This window comes from Actinia tenebrosa, unplaced genomic scaffold, assembly GCF_029948245.1.
Source record: "Actinia tenebrosa isolate PJP-AT-01 unplaced genomic scaffold, QUT_ActTen_1.0 PGA_scaffold10__47_contigs__length_13832649, whole genome shotgun sequence".
Classification (NCBI taxonomy): domain Eukaryota; kingdom Metazoa; phylum Cnidaria; class Anthozoa; order Actiniaria; family Actiniidae; genus Actinia; species Actinia tenebrosa.
The window spans coordinates 9,947,354-9,967,434 of record NW_028292570.1 but is presented as its reverse complement, the minus strand read 5'-3'; the positions used below and the strand labels follow the sequence as shown (position 1 = coordinate 9,967,434).

The 20,081-nt window shown below is 36.8% G+C and overlaps 3 protein-coding genes across 3 annotated transcripts; 1 reads left to right on the top strand and 2 right to left on the bottom strand.

Annotated features, from left to right (window-relative positions):
• Positions 1-2,111: 2,111 nt before the first annotated feature.
• Positions 2,112-18,630, bottom strand: LOC148912977 (uncharacterized). The gene is made up of 3 exons (XM_089026883.1): positions 18,593-18,630; positions 5,280-5,856; positions 2,112-4,746 (listed from the first exon to the last, which is right to left on the bottom strand). The coding sequence occupies exons 2-3, from the start codon at positions 5,834-5,836 to the stop codon at positions 4,728-4,730; spliced, it is 576 nt and encodes a 191-aa protein (XP_088883009.1). The 5' UTR covers positions 5,837-5,856; positions 18,593-18,630; the 3' UTR covers positions 2,112-4,727.
• Positions 12,661-14,079, top strand: LOC148912978 (uncharacterized). Its single transcript, XM_089026361.1, has 2 exons — positions 12,661-12,757; positions 13,214-14,079. Exons 1-2 carry the CDS (start codon positions 12,661-12,663, stop codon positions 14,077-14,079), a joined length of 963 nt encoding a protein of 320 aa, XP_088882487.1.
• Positions 14,744-17,987, bottom strand: LOC116297343 (uncharacterized). Its single transcript, XM_031705563.2, has 2 exons — positions 16,090-17,987; positions 14,744-15,905 (listed from the first exon to the last, which is right to left on the bottom strand). The coding sequence occupies exons 1-2, from the start codon at positions 16,225-16,227 to the stop codon at positions 14,985-14,987; spliced, it is 1,059 nt and encodes a 352-aa protein (XP_031561423.2). The 5' UTR covers positions 16,228-17,987; the 3' UTR covers positions 14,744-14,984.
• Positions 18,631-20,081: the final 1,451 nt, after the last annotated feature.

The window sequence follows — 20,081 nt, the reverse complement described above, 5'->3', positions numbered from 1 at the left end:
TTTTTGATCCTGGATTATTTTTGTGCTAGTTTGATTATGCAAAACCATTAAGTGCAACTGCTTTGGTTACTTTAGTTATCTTATCAACGAAATAGTAAAACTGTAATTTCTTAAGAATGTTAGTATGAAGTTAAGATCAAGATCTATTCCTACTTGGATTATAAGGAAAAGAACAAACGTGAATGCTGATAAATATATTTTACCATGTTATTAAGATTCAATAAATCGGATGATTGATTTTCTTAATCAAACCATTTCTTTTGTTCAAAACCACAAGAGCTGACTTTGAATAAACAATGAGCATTGAAGTTGTACATCGAGTTTGTTTAGTTATGGTAATAAAAAAAGATATTGAAACAAATCTCTGCGTTTTCTAAATCAAAGTATCGGGAGAAATGAAACAAGAAGGCAAAACCATAAGATAACTTTGTTATACTTTACTAGTTAGACGAATCATAAGATGAATCCATTTTATAGTTGAATGTGTGGCCCGCCAAAAACCGGTGTGAACCGGTGATCTGAGAAACAAAACAAAAAGCTCAGCAATTTTCGAGCATGCCATGGTCCCGCGCTTGCTATTTCTTAATGTATGATGTTCGGTGGCACTAAAAGTTTCGATGCGCGTTTCATGGATTGGAAAAATATATATATATGAACTGAGGAAGGCAGAATCGTTGATTTCTACAACAACAAAAAATATTAAAAAAACTCATAAGCTAAAGTCATCGGTGTGTTACTAATTATACAAAACAAACATGAAAACCTCAAAAAAACTTTGGAAACGCTTTGATGGGTCTATACTGTAGTTATAATTACAATACTAAGATACGCTAATGCAAAAAAAAAAAAAAAAAAAAAAAGAGGAATTCGGATTCTCCATGACATGAAGGTTAAAAATTCAGACGTTTAGAATAGGTTATAAAAAGAAAAATCATGACGCGTGCCTGATCCCATTGTTTGAAAAACATAAAACCAAGACGAATAATGATTAAGATATCAATCAGGATATATACCGCAGGATCGCAGTGAATCCCTGACCCAATGGATCATAAGCAGGAGTATATCATAGGATTGTTAGTTACTGAGTATGATCAATTCGATTACTCCAGACGCTGAATGAGTACTAATTCGCTTTTGGATAAAATACTTTAGAGGAGATGAAAATGCTTTAGAGTGGTATTTCTAAGTTCATGTTAGAAAGAATACATAATCGTCGTATAACTATGAAATATGGTTGAATAAAACCGGGATATGTTCCGAAAACTTTATTTTCATAAACATTGCATCTTTTCTACTATCCTAAGATCATAGGTGTTCTAAAATAGAAACATGTAACAAAATCCAAAGTGGAGATAATACAGTGAGCTAAAAATAGATACAGCTTATCCAGGATAGGGATTTTGGGAGAAGGCTCCGGAATATTAAAAACAGACCCTGATTGGTTCATGCGTCTGATTATGTCATAATTCGGACTATTCTAAAAATAGATGTGACCAATCCAGGAGGATGCTCAGAAGCGGCTCTGATTCCTTCTCAAGAACTATGACGCCATAATAGGGTTTGTTCTAAAAATATATATGACCTATCCGAAGAGGAGGTGTGACATCACTATGAAAGATGTGACGTCATTTCATGGGGGTGACGTCATTCTTAGGGTTGATCCACGATCCACCCTGATCCACCCGTCGCAGAACCCCTATTCTGTATACTGCTGAGGTCAATACCCCTAAACCATCTAGCTGGTAATTCGCTCCTCCCCCCCGTAATTGTTTCTCAATAGCTTTTGCAAAAGTTTATATGTTCGAAAAATGGAAATAGAATTTGATTCAAGACTCAAAGATATATAACCGTTTTTGTCGATTTGGTATTTTGGTTTCCGCTCGGGTATTTTCGTTTATCCTATTGACCAATCCGGCTTCGTTGCTATGTTATTTTCAAAAGCCAATGGAATTCGATAGAATTTCAGAGTTGCCCAGAGCCTACGGTTTTCGTTATGAGGGGAGACTCTGGGTACGAGAATGTAGCCATTTGGCTGGTGAGTAGGGTCTGGGTACGATAATGAAAATTCAATGTAAAATGTAGGTGTATACGTGGGACCAACTAGGCGCCTCAGCACAAGAGACTTCTTTAATTTCGGTGTACAATAAAAACATATTTACATGTAAATTAAAATCAAAAATGGAATGGACGAATTATTTAGAGAGGGTGACACGTGACAGTTGTCGTCCAGTGGTCCAGCAAATGGAACACTGAGAACTGTATGGCTCTCCGCCCAGATAAAACTAAATATATGATTATTGGAACTCGTCAAAAACTTTGTTGCCATCCTGTGGGTGATCTATCCCTAGTTCTCAACGGAAACCTGTTCTCGCAATCTCAATCTGAACGTCTGCTCGGTGTAGACATACTGATCATACTGAAAATATGCGTAAAGATCTACTCAGTAGGATCGCTATGTTTTCTCGAATCAAGAGATATCTATCAACTAAACACCGGATTCTGTTATTTAATGCTAGTATCAAACCTATGATGGAATATTGTCTGTCTGTCTGGGGTAATTGCGATAGTGGAAAATTAGACACGACCTATTTAAACTACAGTAAAGATGTGCTCGCCTTATTCTTGATGCAACTACTACCAACTCATGATCTCGTGACCTTTTCTGTAAACTTGGATGGTACCCTATTGATAAACTCTGTTTGGCCCGACGGCTTGTACTGCTTCTGAAGATTCATGCTAAGCTTGCTCCTCAATATCTCAATGATAAACTGGAAATTTTCAAGTTCTCTCATAGTTTTAACACTAAAAACTCTGGCGTCCCCCGGAATTTTGGTGGTGCGTGTTGCCATGTGTCTTGGTCCAAACCCTCCCGAAAACTTGGACACTTTGCCGACTTGTCATACAATAATTTCATATTCATATTTTTATTTAGATCATATGTTTTCAGGAAGGCTTGGATCAGGTTACAATGCACATGCACCTTGTTCCCACTTTCGTGGTGGTGCATGTTGCCATGTGTCTTGGTCCAAGCCTTCTTGAAAACTTGAATACCTTTAATGTATTATACATGCTTGTAATTTTTGTCAAATTGTATCCTCTAATTTATTATCTTTTATGATGTTTGCATTTTTTGTTTAATTACCTTTTATTATTGTAATATATCTCTATATTTTTGTTAGGGATATAAGGGAGAGTACAGTTTTCTGTAATTACGGTTCCCTTTTTAAATAAAGTGTTACTTACTTACTTACTAGCTGATAAACTTGTCGCCCTCTTTTTTAACGTCTCTAAGTGAGACGTAACCGCCATTAGGTGGTCATCCGAGCAACGCCGAAGATCTGACTATTTAACAATTAGACTCGCAGCCCGAATGGTCTACGAGTTAATTAATAGCCATGAGGCTGAAGGCCGAAGGCCGTTCCCTATTTACTGCAGGTTAAAGTTAGGAAGGGTTGAGTGAGTAAAAATATTGAGGAGAAAGCCCAGAGGGAGTACAAATATCATGCGATATATTGAAGTTGGAGCACTTTGGCATGGTACAGCAAACCTTTTTAAAAAAACTGCTTGTTTGATATACGAGGTTCGCCTCTGTTCTGCACTGATGAGCTCACAAAGAGCGAAAAAGTACTGTCTGCACACGCACGTAAAATACATATATACAAAAAAATTGAAAATTGTATTTAAAATTTAAAAAGCCACCGCCCCACCCCCGCCCCCTTTTTTGCAAAAAGACTCATACTGATTGGTGGTTCGAGATCCCCGGTAGCCAAAATTCTGAATCCGTCCTTAAAATGTATTAAAATATATTACATACATTAAAATTTTGTATAATTTCGCGATATCGTCCCTCATGCGGATTTTTCGACACACTGTTTCTGAGCATCTAATTTTTTCGCTAAAGAGGTCCATCCTCTGACAAGAATGATTGCTGCTGGCCTGAGTAACTCTTCTAAACTTTCTTCAATACGTGCTTTCGTTTTTCGGCTCCCTGACCGACTTATCATTATGAATTCTTCTTATAAACGTCGACGTAAAATCAATAACGTATACTACAAGCAATACAAACAGCTACAATGTGTAATTACAAGGAATCGTAAACTGACACATGTTACTTAAAAAAATCCTAGTCAACCACGATGCACTGCGCGCCTATATTATTGTTAAATCGTTTGCCTACATCGTTCTCGAAGCTTTTCAAAGCTCTGGGGGAGCAACATTTCTGCAAATTCATTATGCGAAAGTTTTCAAATTCCCAAAGTTTCCTTCCTTTCGTTCTATAACAAGTAAATTTAAATTTCAGAGAGATTATCTTTCTGACATTATGATTTTTCGGTCGTCCAACTGTTAGACATCACAACTTTTAAAATCTATCTTCGTTGCCAAAATTTATAAGATCTCACGGAAAGCATAAAGTGACTGAGAAAATGCCGCTTTACATACATTGCATTGTTTCCGGCGCGCAGTGCATCGTAGTCGACTAGGATTCTTTAATGCATCAGCAATTATCTATTTTATATTACATAATATTGTCAAGAACGTTGGAGACGTTTTTACCAACGAGAACATTGGAAACAAATAGAAAATAGATCCAAGAATGAAAAAGGAATTCACTGAAACTTTTTAGCTCTCTTAGTTGGAGAAAGATTCTCAATTCCACCAGCGGCCTTCTTTGAATACGCACCACGCTTTCGTCCAGTGGCAGGCGCAAACTTTGAACCACCTGAATCTCAACCCTCTTTGACTCTCCTGTAAGATAATTGTCATGATAACGGAGAAGTAGGTTACATGATATCAACGAGAACCTTGGAATCTAAACAAAAGACGCTTTCCGTATCCCAGAAAGGCATGTTCCAAACTTTTACGACATCATATACACCTATTTCAAAAAAACCTTTTCGGTTGAATATCTGAAATCAGAAATCTGAGACCGATTCATAGAATTGTGGGGGACTGAGTGTTTTCTCGTTAAAAATTCAATAAACGTACACTTACCCAGACAGTTTGACAGGTCATCGCTCAAAGTTAGTATATCAGGATTTGACCTTTTTGCGAACTACTAATTAAAATCTCAAACAATTTACAGCGTACAACCCACAATTCCTTTCGGTCTCAGATTTCAGATTTCTGACCGACAACATTTTTTTGAAATAAGTGTATAGCTAATGGTAAATCAGTACTGTAGAATTCACCCATAACAAGTTCGATGAAAATCATAGCCGGCCAGATCAGAGACATTTTACCGGATTTCGAAGGCATTAATTTACAAAATAAAAACTTACTTTAAAAAATCTTCGGAGATTTCCCATTGTCCTTTCAGTATGTTTAATATGTCGAACCACTCGTCGTCCAACTCTCCTTCCTTTCTCAAAAACTCTGTAGCTTCTTGGATCTTTTCACTGCTTAGCTCGGGATGAGCAATACCGATTCTCGTTTGATTAAGGTTTTTAAGACTATCCACCAAATTTTGGTCCCAAGAAATCTTTTGGTTCAACTCCGTCAGCCGTTGTCTTGCTGAAATTTGGTCGGCCGTTGGCGCATCAAGTTCTTCAATGTAGCTGTTAATTTTTTTAAACTTGTAGAAACGCCAGGTTTTAAAGTATTTTCCCAGGACGTACTTGCACATGTTTCTCTGCATGGTTGTGCCAACTTGCGTAAGAATGAGCACACTATGTTTGCTTGCTTTTCTTTTTTTATACTCCTCTTCCATTTTCTTTTCTGAAGCTTTGATCTCATCTTCAAGTTTTTTTTCTTTCACGAGACATACCCTCAACTGTTTCTCTAAATCTGCTATTTTTTCCTCATTGTTGCGGATTTTTATTTCGTTGTTTGAGGCCATTGTGTTTCCTGATTGCTTTTCTAAAAAAAATAGTGAAATTTCATGATACTAAGAGTGATAAGAGTGTGATTGAGTGCTATAATCACGCTCTTAGTATTTTTAATGATTTTCGCTTTCCTGATAACTCTTCTAAGCTATTGTTTACTATGGATGTCAAATTTTTGTATACTGTTATTCCTAATGATGAGGGCCTTCGTGCTCTTCAGCATTTTTTCGATCTTCGTCCTGTCCTCGAGCCCAGCACTCCCACTTTGTTACGCTTAGCTGAACTTGTTCTTACTCTTAATTGTTTTTCTTTCGGTGATCGGTATTATCGGCAGGTAAACGGTGTTGCTATGGGTACTAAGATGGGCCCTAGTTATGCCAATTCGTTTGTTGGTTATATCGAAAACCTTGTTTTTCAACAATATACTGGACCTAAACCTGAGTTTTTTGGACGGTATATTGATGATTGTATTGATGCTACATCTTGTTCTCGTAATGACTTAGATTCTTTCATCTCTTTTGTTAACTCTTTTCACCCTGCCTTAGACTTAACGTGGGAGGTTAGTGAAACATCAGTCACTTTCCTTGACATCTTGCTTAGTGTTAATGACGACCGTCTTAGCACTAGTGTCCACTACAAACCTACTGACTCTCATTCTTATTTACTCTACTCGTCTTCGCATCCTAAGCACACTCTTAACGCTATTCCGTTCTCGCAATTTCTTCGTCTTCGTCGTATGTGTAGTGATGATCTTGATTTTTCTGCTAAATTTTATGAGATGCGTTCCTTCTTCCTTAAGCGTAATTATCCTGCTCATGTTATTGATCGCGCCATTCGCAAAGTTTCTTCTATTGATCGTACCACCGCACTCACTCCTCACACTCGTCCCTCTAATGATCGCATTCCTTTCACTCGGCTTACGTATCATCCTATTAACAATTCCATTAAACCCATTGTTAACCGCAACTTTTCTCTGCTTGACTTTGATACTCGCACTTCTGCTATTTTCAACAACCGCCCTCTTTTTTCTTATAAACGTGATCGTAATCTTCGTTCTTTCTTGGTCAAGGGGGTTCTTCCCTCCAACAAAGAACCTGGTACTTTTCGCTGTTCTCGTAAACGTTGTTATAATTGTCCTCACATAGCCTCTCACACTTCTGTTGTCGGTCCTAAATCCACTGTTAAAATCACTGACCATTTTGTTTGTACCACTTCTAATGTTGTACATTGTATTAAATGTACCCGCTGTAATCTTTTGTATGTGGGCGAGACTGGCCGCCGTCTTGGTGATCGCATTTGCAATCATCTTTATGATATTCGCAATAACGATCCCACCAAACCAGTTTCCCGCCATTTTAATCTAGCTAACCATTCTCTTTCTGACTTCATTGTTTTCGGTCTTTCTTTGATTAACGGCAACAATGATTGTCGCAAGACCAAAGAAATGAGGCTTATTCACCTATTGGGCACTCTTAGTCCCAACGGGATTAATAAACGCTTTACTTTCAACTAACCTTTTCTTTTGTCTTTTGATTGTTTGTTTTTGTTTCCTTGCCTACCTTGCTCTCATTGGTTTCTTTTGTCTTATTCTATCATATATACACTCCTTTCTACCACCTCTTTCTCTTTTACTCCGACGAAGGACTAGCGTCCGAAACGTCAGTAAATTTTTTCATCTTTTCACGGTGTATAATTTACCTTTTCATCATTACTGCTAAATTGGCACATAACTAAATTCTTATTACATCAGGGACGTAGAAGCATAATTTTGATTGGGGGGCTAAAATGATAATTAGAGTGTATTGAGAAAAAAAGAAAAAAAGAAAAGAAAGCGCGCGCCTGTTGGTATGCTTCGTGCTATAGCTACCTCTACTAAATTTTCATTATTTTTGATTATAAGAATTTAGCTTTATAATTGAGAGTATATCACAAAAGCATATATATACAAAGCTTTTTTGATACAAACTGCAGCTCGATGATGCTCAGAAGAGGTGAGAATGTAACCAGTAAAAGATTCGCAAGTCCATGAACAGTTATCAAGCGGTTGAACGTGTAAAATGAATCTACCCATAATCCTTGTCGGCCTCAGCTTTATAGCTTTTCAGGCGACTAACGTTATTGAAATAAGTGTATACGGCAACTTTTAAAAACAGACAGACCGACAGACTTTTTTATTCGGTATCGAGTATCAGGATATACATGGACATTTTACCCGAATAAACATTAACGTATGAAGGCTATAATTGTTAATTTATAGTAGTTTTTCTTATGTTATAATAGATTTAACCTATTTAGTACGATTACTATTTATTGCCTACTCTGGGTAAGAAGACCACATACTATATTAATTCTTTATTGTATGTGATCTTTTTATAAAGCAGTTGTGGACATATTTTGCTATATATATACTGCAACTGCTAACATTTTGGGTGGACTCATAAATAGCAGAAACAACTCGTTCTCATTTAACAAAAGAGAATCATTGTTTATGTTATTTATGTCCTTGAAGAATTCTTCCCTTAGATTTGAATATAATGTACAGTGAAGAAGGAAGTGCCTCTCATCTTCTACACTATCTGGGCAATGGACGCGGCATCTCCTTTCTTCTGGATTTTTGTATATTTCCTTGAATGTCCTTCCCTTTTCGATCGATTTCAAGGTCGTGATTACTAATTCTCAATTTGGTTAATTATTTTCTGTGTTCAAAATTCTTAACTTCGATTAAATAATTTTCAAACGAGTAATCTGTTTTTACCAGACGATATGTCATTGATTTATTTTTTTGTCCTGGTGGGCCTCTTCTAGTTTTTTCATCGTTGAAGAGTTCCCCTCACCAGACTTGAATTTCTATATCCGTTAATCTAGTTTTAATTATTTTGAATGGGTTCTGACTTGAACAATGATTGTAGTTTATTTCAAGCCAGATATTCCCTAAGCCGCTTCGGTCTAATAAAGATTTTACTTTATTAGACCAGTTATTGTTGTTTGTTGCTAATGGCTCTCTATATACAATTGCTGACAGTTTTTGGCGGTTCTCAAGTTTTGTTATGTTTTAAATTATTTCTCAGAAACGGAGGGGGGGGGGGGGCATTGGGTGTTCAGTTTCCGCCTTAGACAATTTTAAATTTATTGAGCTGAAGAAACTGGCGTATTAAGGTGGGTTTCCTAGAGTTTTCGGTAGTGTCAATCAATAGGACAAAGTAATCTATGGCTAAAGCAGGCTCACACAGTGATACCTAACACGCCAACCATATTAATGTTCACGAGTTTAGGATTCAATATTTATGGAGCTGATCACATGTTAGGCCCTGGCTAAACGAGGAAACATGTTTACTGCGCGCATGTTTCCTCGATGTTTCCCAGTTTAGCCACATGCAAAACATTGCTGCGTGCAACAAATTTTGCTTCCAAGACTCAAAAAATTGTTTTGCTCATGTGCGGCAGAAACATTTCATGTTTCCAAGACGCATGGAAACATTGTTTTCCGATGTTTCCTGACAGTTTTGTCACCTTAGGAAACATTTAGGGAAACATGTTTCCTCGTTTAGCCAGGGCCTTAGGTTATCATGCCAACACTACAACAGCTATAATAAAGGCCATTCTTTTCATTAATTTCGAATGAATGCGAAATATTGTATTATCCGAACAAAGAAAGATCCACAGTACCAAATTTCTAAATATTTTGACAACCGTTTAACCTTTATATGATAAAAAGAATATAGAATTTTGAAGACATTTTACCGTCTAGTTTTTGATTTACTTCAGAAAAGACATTACGCAAGCGAACGATATTTTCGTGACGTCATCAAAATAAAAACTCTTCAAGTTCTGGTTCTGCGCATGCTCGTGCACAACTTGGCGCGCGCGTACACAAACTATATGGAGCCACCTTGTTTTTGCCACCACAATTGTGGCATTGAAAACAATCTTTCGACTGATGTCTCGAAAGACATTTTTACATTACATGTGCAGGGCTGCACGAAGCACGCGATCGTCATTGGCGGCCAAACAAACACTTCGAGTCAAAGATCATTATTCGTTAAACATGCCTTCGGAAAACCTGAACATAATATGCAGTCCTTTGACTAAACGTTGTCGTTGATCGGATCATCCCTACGAGCCTAGACCAAAAAGGATAACAGGTAAATCAACATGAATAATTAATTGTTCTCTATCAGTCGGTGACAATTGTACAATGGAGAGCAAAATGCACATTTGTCTTCGCGTTTTGCGCAAGGATAACAAGAGCCGTTTTACATCGTATTCCATCGAGGATGTCCCAAATATTGACAACGTGCAGGCGCTAAAAGATTATCTGCTTGAGCGCTGTTCAGACGAATTAAAGGATTCGGAAAATACGAAAAAAGCGACTAAAAATGCTGTTGCTACTCTCCTCGCCTTTTGGTAGAGAAATACAAGACCATATATGAGTTGTATTTGTAATGAAAATGGTCAGTTTTCATGCATTTAGCTTGCTAAATAAAGTTCTTATTTCGTAAACTGACTTCTCAATATTTCTCAATTATTGCTATATAACAAAACACTTAATGTCTGGTCCTTCGGGAAATTAGTTTGCTTTGTTTTCCCTCAAGTCTCGATGCTTCCCTCGGCTTGGCGCCTCGTGAAACATCGAGACTCGAGGGAAAACAAAACTATTAAGCTATTTCCCCCGCGACCAGACATCAAGTGTATAATAGATCTATGTCGGCTAGCTCTTGCTGGTATACCAAACCAAGTTTTATAGTTGTCAAGGAAAGCTTGCTCGTGTAGATTCGACTTAATAGTGATGTAAAGTATAAAATTCTCATTCTGGGAAATAAAAAAACCTTGAAGCCTTGAAACCTTGAAACCTTGTTACTTAATTTTTTCAATTCTAAGAAATAATCTTGAAAATTATTTTAAAATTATTTTTTTTCCATTTCACAAATGCTGTAGTAATCTTAAAGATAATCCTATTCTTAGCGAGAATAAACATGATATATTATAAACTTGTCTTCAAATCTAATTTATCAGTAGTCTATGCCTACAGAGTTACATTTATTTCAGAAATTCCCTCCCCGTCCTTCCCCACCAACTTGTTTTCTTTCCCTTTAACACCACTAGTTAAATATCTCATAAGAAAGAGGGGGCGTGCTGCAGCCACAAACAATAGGGACAGAGTAAAGGAATTTTCTCGGCTTATAATAGGAGATAATCGGAAACAGCGGGGCAAGAGTGGGGACTCTATAGGCAGTCAACATTGGTGGACAAAGGTGGACAACATCTCACAGGGGGAAAGCTAAGCCTCAGCTCACGATGGGCAGGGACTTCTTCAGTGGAAGGCTTGAATGATTACTTTGGAGCCGATTTATGTTATGACTACACCAAGCCTACGCCGCTTTTGTTTGATAACAGTAATTTCACTCCTCCGAGGCTCGAAGAGCTGGATTTGCTAATCACGCTTCCGAAGATCAAAAAAACTGCCTCCGGACCAGGTCTCGGTAAATGGAAAGATTCGCCAAATATACTTTAGAAATAGCATATTTCGTCGTTGTTGGTGGAACATATTTCCTTTTCACAAGAGATTATAGAAAATACTTAGAAATTTTCGCTGTGACATACAATGCATTGCGTGCAGAAATTTCAAATCACCTTTGCTCTATCTATTATTTAGAGAGGTCTTTACCGTTTAACTATACCAGTTTTTTCTATACGAGGAAGAGAGTCAGGGATAGACAGTTTTTGGTCCTAATAAAAGGCTTGTAAAATCGCTGAATTCTCGACTCCCTCTATAAATTTGCATACCGCGAGGAGCGCAATGCATTGTGGATAGGGTGGTATCAAAAACCAAGATGGCAAACAAATGTTTCAATTGCAATTTACCTTCTTCTTCTAACACTTCTTACACTGATCCTAGCTTTCTAAGAGCTCCAGCACGGGTCAGGGAGAGGTGAAAGAACCTTCGTTTTCTCCCAGTAAAAGCAACGATGTGTCATTATCAAATGGATCGAAAGTATTTTCTAATAAGTCAAGAATGTACGGTGGCCCACAAGTCTCACGGCAAAACAAAAACTCACGGCAAAACAAACTAAACTCACGGCAAAACAAACTAAACTCACGGCAAAAGGCAATAAATTCACGGCAAAATAAACTAAACTCACGGCAGAATAAAGAAAGCCACGGCAAAATAAACTAAACTCACGGCAGAATAAAGAAAGCAACGGCAGAACAAAGAAAGCCACGGCAGAATACAATAAAGGTTGTGATGGGAACGACCGTGGGTTCCCTGTTGATTTTTTTACCGCGAGCAATTTTTCAGTGGTTTTGATGTTGTAAATACAAATGGCGTCTGGTTAAATACTATTAAATTTACAGTGCAAAGTTTATCAATTTATCATAACCTTTAAAAGACTTTAGACTTCAATATTGACCCTGAAACAATAAGAACGCTTTATAATTATTCCAACAAAAATAAAGTTTCAATGATAAGAACCTAAGCTTGACAAGAAATAATTAAAAATGAATGTTGGTAATGAAATGAATGGTTTTAGGAGACATTTTTGAAGAGAAAAATCGGTTCAAGGTTTGTCATCTTAGTCGCCGGGTATGTGATTCCAAGCCGATCGGTTTTTGGATGCTCGATGTTCTAGCTCAATCAATCGCGTTTGAATAAAGTTATCAAATGAAATATCCACCACTTAACATTTTGAGGCAAGTAACAGCCCTTATGGTCAAAGGCCACCTTTCGTCATTTAGTTCTCAGATGTTTTGACAGTCAGGAAACAAAACAATCCTTCGTTCGCGAGGGTTGCCAGTGAAGCTAACGTGGCCCCCAACTAGTTTTATTTTATCGACATAAATGGCAGAGACTTCACCGTACAAGTATGTAGAAATTGAAAGTATACACAGTTTAGATAAAGGAAATCACCAACTGCAAGAAAATCCACACCAAACCGGTGAGACAGATTTGGCATTCATAATACTTTCTCGCCAGGAGATGTTCACACGACGACGTTCAAATGCAAATGAAGCATAATGAAACTTTTACCCCACAATGCTTCACGCGACTTGATCACCCTCCTCTGATTCTGCCGTGGCTTTCTATATTCTGCCGTGAGTTTAGTTTATTTTGTCGTGGCTTTCTTTATTCTGCCGTGAGTTTAGTTTATTTTGCCGTGAATTTATTGCCTGTTGCCGTGAGTTTAGTTTGTTTTGCCGTGAGTTTAGTTTGTTTTGCCGTGAGTTTAGTTTGTTTTGCCGTGAGTTTAGTTTGTTTTGCCGTGAGTTTTTGTTTTGCCGTGAGACTTGTGGGCCACCGTAAGATTGAGAGGCGGGTACACATGCTGTGTGCCGGGCTGCTATAACAACAACAACAAAAAATAAAGACTTGCACTTCTATCGATTTCCTCAAGAAAAAAGTCTAGAAAAACAGCAGCTGAGAAAAAAGTGGATTCACTGGATTAGCAGAAAAAAATTCAAACCCGGCCCTCACCATCGTGTTTGTTCAGCCCATTTTCCTGGTGGCGCGAAAACATACGACAATAACATTCCAACAATTGTACCAAAGAAAATTCGTCCCACCGTCTCTAAATCTCGACCAACAATACGTGCAAGGAATCGTGAAGTCAACAACAACTCAGACACGGATAAATTACAGGTGATTCAAGTTGCCGCTGAAACTACTCTTGAAGTCTTGACTGAAAGTCACTTAGAAGAAAGTTACAATAACTGTACCTTTGATGAAAATATACATGTAGATTGTGACAAAAAGATAGAAGAATTAGGCTTGCAGCTAAAAGAATTACAAAACGAACTAGTCTCTCTGAAGAAATGTTATGAGAGTCAAATTGAGAATCTTGAAAAAGAGATCGTTAATAAATCATTTACAGTAGAAAGATTTGAAAATGACACACTGCTCTTCAAATTTTACACTGGTCTTCAAGACTACACAGTTTTTAAAAGTATATTTGATTCCTTTGGGCCTGCAGTACATAAACTAATTTATTATGACTCTAATACCAACCCAGAAAGATTAAAAACTCCTGAACAAAACAAAAGAGGGAGGCAAAGAACACTTACCCCAGAAAATGAATTCTTCATTGTTCTTGCAAGGCTTAGATGTGGCTTACTTTTGGAGGATTTGGCATGTAGAGTTGGAATTTCACCATCACATGTTTCTAGAGTTTGCATAACTTGGTTTGATTTTCTCCACACGAGATTTCGTAGCTACTCAATATGGCCAACAAGGGAAGTTGTAAACAAGTCAATGCCCCAGTGATTTAAAGACACTTACCCTAAAACAAGGGTCATAATAGATTGCACTGAACTGTTTATTGAAATGCCAAGCCCCCTGAGATCACAAAGTCGAACATATTCTTACTACAAACATCATAACACTGCCAAAGGGCTTGTTGGCATTGCTCCATCTGGAATGATTAAATTTGTTTCTGATCTTTACTCTTGGAGAACAAGTGATAAGGAGGCAACTAAAGACTGTGGACTAATTTCTTTACTCGAAAAAATGACAGCATCATGGTTGACAAAGGATTTGACATCGAGGATATACTACCCTAGGATGTTTTCCTGAATATGCCAGCATTTGTTAAGGAGAATGACCATCTATCACTTGAGGAGGAAACTGAGACAAGAAGGATTGCATCAGTCAGAATACATGTTGAACGGGCAATTCGCAGAATTAAGTGTTTTAGAATTTTGAAAATGGAATTTCCATTGTCAATGGCTGCTGATCTTAATAAGATATGGATAATTTGTTCATACTTATGTAACTTTTTGCCTCCAATTATTGCAGAAGATGAGTAATAATGGGGAGAAAACTTATTTTAACTGTTGATTTTGAAATTTTGCATTATAATGCACTGAAGAAACACTGTAGTATTAACAGTATTAACATTGTTGAAACTTACACATTTATGCTAGGGTTGTTTTATTTCAGTTTACTGTAAACCTCCAAGCTATAAGTATATAAGCCTAGGACTTAATTTCCCAACATGCAATGTTTGGTTTAAAAAAAAAAAGAACAAAGAATCATGTGATAATGAGCTTATATTCTCTGAGAGTCTTATATTTTCAGAGGTTTACAGTATTAGATATGATACCATTTAATTTTGTTCCACAAGTAATGATGACATTCTTTTCATGAATTAAATCACAATAATCCCTGACCTAAAGCAAGAGATACTGAGCATAAAAAGATGTTAGTTTTGGGAGCATCTTGGAATTCCACAAATTGATTTCTTTAGGTATACGTTGCACAAATAAATCATTCTTTGTATAAACAACAAAGTCAATCCAGTCCAGTCCTGTAATATTAAGAACACCTTGACATTGATAATAATAAATGTGTGTTTTCTTGAGTCTTGGGCCATCTGGTGTTTTTTTCAGGTAAAATGTTGAGTCTTTGCAGCACTCTTCAATTGTCACCTCTCTTTTTGAAAATGGGCATTTAATGTCAATGGCTCCTATTGGATTGTTTTCACTGCTGTAAATGATACCATCAGGACTAAATGCAAGCCAGGGCCATGATGTGTTAATAACTAGTCCATAGTCAGCAACTAAAACATGTTCCCCTTTTTGGGCTTTGTACATTTCTAGGGCAACTGGCTCATTTTCAACTCCCCACTTCAGTGACGGAGGCATCCTGGATGATGCTGTATTTGTTTTCTTAATGCTTGCTACCAGAGATACAGGTGAAGTAGTCTCCCTTCGGTTTATCACCCTTCCAAATGATGAAGAAGTTAATCTTTTTTGTCTCTCTTTGAACCAAGCTTTACTTTGCCGTTGAGATCTGGTTGCTATCTCAATAGCTATTGCCTCATCTTTGCTGACACCAACTTTTTTAATAATAAGTTCCATTGTCTGAACTGAAAGATTTAGCCCAGTATGACTTGACTGTGGCATATTATCAAATAAGATGTTTCTTCCAAACTTAACACCAGTTTCTACCCGGTCTTCCTGAAATGTACAGCTGGTTCGAAAAAATATATCTGGTTTAAAATCATTGCCAATGAATGTTGCACACAGTAAAGCAGCTTTACCATTTTGTTGTAATGATGTACATAAAGCTTTTATTTCATCTTTTTTGACCTATAGATTAGAAGTACCAAAAAAAAAATACATAGTAAGAACAAAAATCTTTACTTCAAATACAAATGGCCTGAATGAACAAAAAAAACTTCTTTAAATACGGGGGAGGCAACATCCAGGTTTTATTCTTTTTACAGATCAACATGCATAATTCGAATAAGTACAAACACCATATATCCATTACCTTCTTAGCAAATGGTGGTGTAGAACAATAATTTTCTCGTTTTCCTTTTACCAAAGGACGCTTTCTTTTGTTTTCCTTGTCCCTTATATAATCAGCATTCTCAAAAGTTAAGTCTTCGAACTTCACTGCTTTTGTCATGGTTGAACCAGATGTAGATGGAATACTCCATTTCTGGAGTACCTGAGTACAAGTCACATCATCTGGAACTTCTTCCAGTTGGAGATTTTTGTAGTCCAGCAAGGTATACAATAGACCCGGAGTAGTCAATCGATAAAAATCGATAGAAATCAGCTGATTTGTATCGATTTTTATGGGAAATCGTTTAAAATCGATTAAAAAAATTGGTGTGAGTTCGATTTTTATCGATTTAATCGATTTTTATCGATCAAGATTTGACAGCTTTAATTCGATCCAATAATGAGTACAATCACATAATCAGCTTTATTTCACGGAAAGTATTCGAAAATATCGATGATAGTGCAATAGATTTTATAACTATTAATTCACAAGTAATAATTTGTAGATCAGGCAGCTAATTATCCAAGTACTTTTGCTGTCGGTTCACTGATCGCTATAACAAACTCCTAGTTTGTGTCAAGCTATGGTTACGAAAGAGTAATTGCCGGTGGTGTAAATCCGTAGCCACACGGCCCTCGTACGATCATAGATAGAAATTGTTCAAGAACATAAATCGAAAAAAATCGATATGTATATAATCAATCAATCGATAAAAATCGATACAAAAATTTAGTGTGAGTTCGATTTTTAACGATTGATCTATACAATCGATATCAATCAAATCAGCGGTATCGATTGTTATCGATTTATCGATTGGCAAAATCGATATCGATTTTTATCGATTGACTACTCCGGGAATAGAGCTGCAACATATTTGCAGCATCCCCCTTGTCCAGCTTCACAGTTACACTTGGCAAATTCCACTTCACCAGATAACTGGTCTAGGTGACAGTAAACCAAATAACTCTGCTGCTTCATGGATGCCGAAACAATAGCTTTTACTAGAAAAAGCCGTTGAGCTCCGGATAGAATGTTTGGCTTAGTATATAGTTTTTTAATATAACCTTCTTTCCAAAGCTTGTATCCACATAGCTTGTTTCTGCACGCCAGTGGAGCTTTCATGTCAGGCATAGTCTTCGAGTTATAGATCAGACGATTGTCAACTTGCTTTTCCGAAAATGGAGGCATGTCTTTTAAGCTTTTACCCTAGGAACAGACTGTAGTATCAGTGACTGTAAAGTTGTCGTTGATCTCTCGAAGAGGTTCTCTTGAGTGATTTTCATTTACTTTGTCTACCAAATCAGAGCTTGAAGTTCCCGGAGGAGGTTCTTTCACCTCTCCCTGACCCGTGCTGGAGCTCTTAGGAGAGCTAGGATCAGTGTAAGAAGTGTTAGAAGAAGAAGGTAAATTGCAATTGAAACATTTGTCTGCCATCTTGGTTTTTGATACCACCCTATCCACAATGCATTGCGCTCCTCGCGGTATGCAAATTTACAGAGGGAGTCGAGAATTAAAGGGTCTTCGTACCGACTGTTTTTTGTTCCTTGAGCTTAAAAAAAAATTTTTTTTCATAAATACCAAATTATTCCATTTGAGAAATTTCGAATTTATTTCAATGTGCAGGCTATATGCAATAGTTACAAGCCCCACATCAGGACATTTCCAAGAACAGATCGAGTTGTAACTCGGCGTCTTCCAGAAAACAATGAAGTGCGATCGCTTCTTTTGAAACTTGAAAGTCATTGTCATACGCAAGAAAAAAAAGAACTTTAGTTGTCTTGAAAATCTGGGACGACGTCAGTCGGTATATCGGATAAAACAGACCTTCCAGACTCACTTTAACTGTCCTCATTTCGTTAACTTAAACGAAATTGAATTAATTTCCAAGAAATAGTGATGAACGATGTGTACGAAACAGCTTCCCCGCTTTACCGTGTTCAAGGAACTAACTAGTTATATTATTTATTTTCTTTTTTACATATCGTTTTTGACTTTACTTGTGTATTTCTTAATGCAGTTCCCTATTGTAAATCACTAATGTGACATAGGTTTACTGTCGAAAGAAATAAATATCATTACTAGTTTTTCCTTCGTTTCGCACATCTAACTGGGTAGGGAGTTTTGGTCCTACATAAAGGGCTTGTAAAATCGAAAAAAAGGACGCTGTTCATTTTTTTTTTTTTTTTTTTTCCTTTTTGTTTGTGCTCAGGAGTCTTTACTCGTAATTTCTTTTTCTAGCAATTTTTTTACGATAGGAATAAATTTTCAGCTATAGACTGATGTGTGAAGAGAGATATAACCAGCACCTGATCGTGAGATAATAGTGAGCCGTTTCGCTCGAAAAGTTTCTCAAAATTAATTATTCCATCTTTACCATATGAAATAGGTTAGTAAACTAATGGTTAAGGTATATACGTAGTTCAGACATTTCGTAAAGGAAGTATCTGACGATATGAAGTCCCCAAATAAATCAAATGTAACTTACCAGACTTATGCCTGAGTCAGTTCTTAACTTCTTTAAACAATCTGTTGAATAGTGAATGAAAATACCGGGCGTCGCTTAAAAATCATTTTTCTGGCAAAGTCTTCTAAACATTTTTATAATTACGTCAATCGCACCCCAGTGGTATGGCAGCATACATATGGGGTTTAGTGGTAGTTACATAGCATCGTTCTCGCAACCGCATTTTCTTATCATTTATTCAAATTCACTGGTTTCTCGACCAAGCTTGAAAATAGCCAATTGGTTGGCCTCCTTGCCAGTTGTGATTCTCAAAATAGTCTTTATGTATAGACACTGAAAATAAACAGTAATATAATAATGTGTTGTGGCCAGCCTTTCAAAGGTCTTAGTATGGTTTTAGCTATTCCTTCACTTAAATAAACACCAGTGCTGTGGCCAGTTTATGGTTATTATACATTGTTTCCCGTAGTCACTAGTCACTAGTCATATCCAAAAAAGATAATTTATTAACGAAGTTCTTCACAAATAACATTAATATTTCATCAATATCAAAGATACTAATAATAGCCTTATTCAACAACGATTCCCGGAATTAGCTGATTGATGCCGGACCATTGCAAGTAGAGTTTTAAGCTGGTTCTCTCCTGTGCTTCGGTACACTTTTCTCCGGGCTCTGTTTTCCTCCCTCCAACAAAAAAATCAACTTCTAAATTCTAATTTGATCATAAGAGCTAGCTACCCTCGTAAAACTAGGACGTCTTTTTTTTTTTTTTTCTTCCTTTCTTTTTTTTTTTTTTTAATTCAACTTTTAATTCATCATTCTGGTATAGTCCTCTATTTGGCTCCTAGTTGTAATCTCCTAGTTCTATCTTGGCCTGCAAGGTTGCATTTTTGGAGAAGTTTCATTTTCAAGAAGTAAACATTTTAGAATTTAAAAATAGGTTCGGTTATTGTCAGCAAGAGTCCGCATCATATCATTATCTATCTTCTTACATGTCTAATATTAGGTTTGCAGAAAATAACCCTTTGAATTACATTCATATTGCCTTAAATAAACTAGTTCTACAGATCACAAGAGGTATTTTATTCGAGAAATTCCCCTAAATCTACTAACAAAATATCAAAAACAGAATAGCATCATCAGCACAAATTAGAGGCGCAGCTGCGCAGCGGTTACACTTTAATAATAAGAATTTCGATTCTAGAAATTGAACAGGCTGAGACTTTAATATAATCAATAAAAAATAACACCAATGAATCGAACGTTGTGTGTCTACCGTGACGAAAGGTTACTCGGACAAAATGAACTTTGGTAAACAAAAGATCGGGCAAAAGATCTAATGAGTTCTAGAAAATAATGTAGAATTTGCATTTTGTCCATTTTCCCGCGCGTGTTCTATAAAACTTCGAGTACAATATTTCGTGACGAAAGGTTACTCGGACAAGATGAACTTTGGTAAACAAAAGATCGGGCAAAAGATCTAATGAGTTCTAGAAAATAATGTAGAAT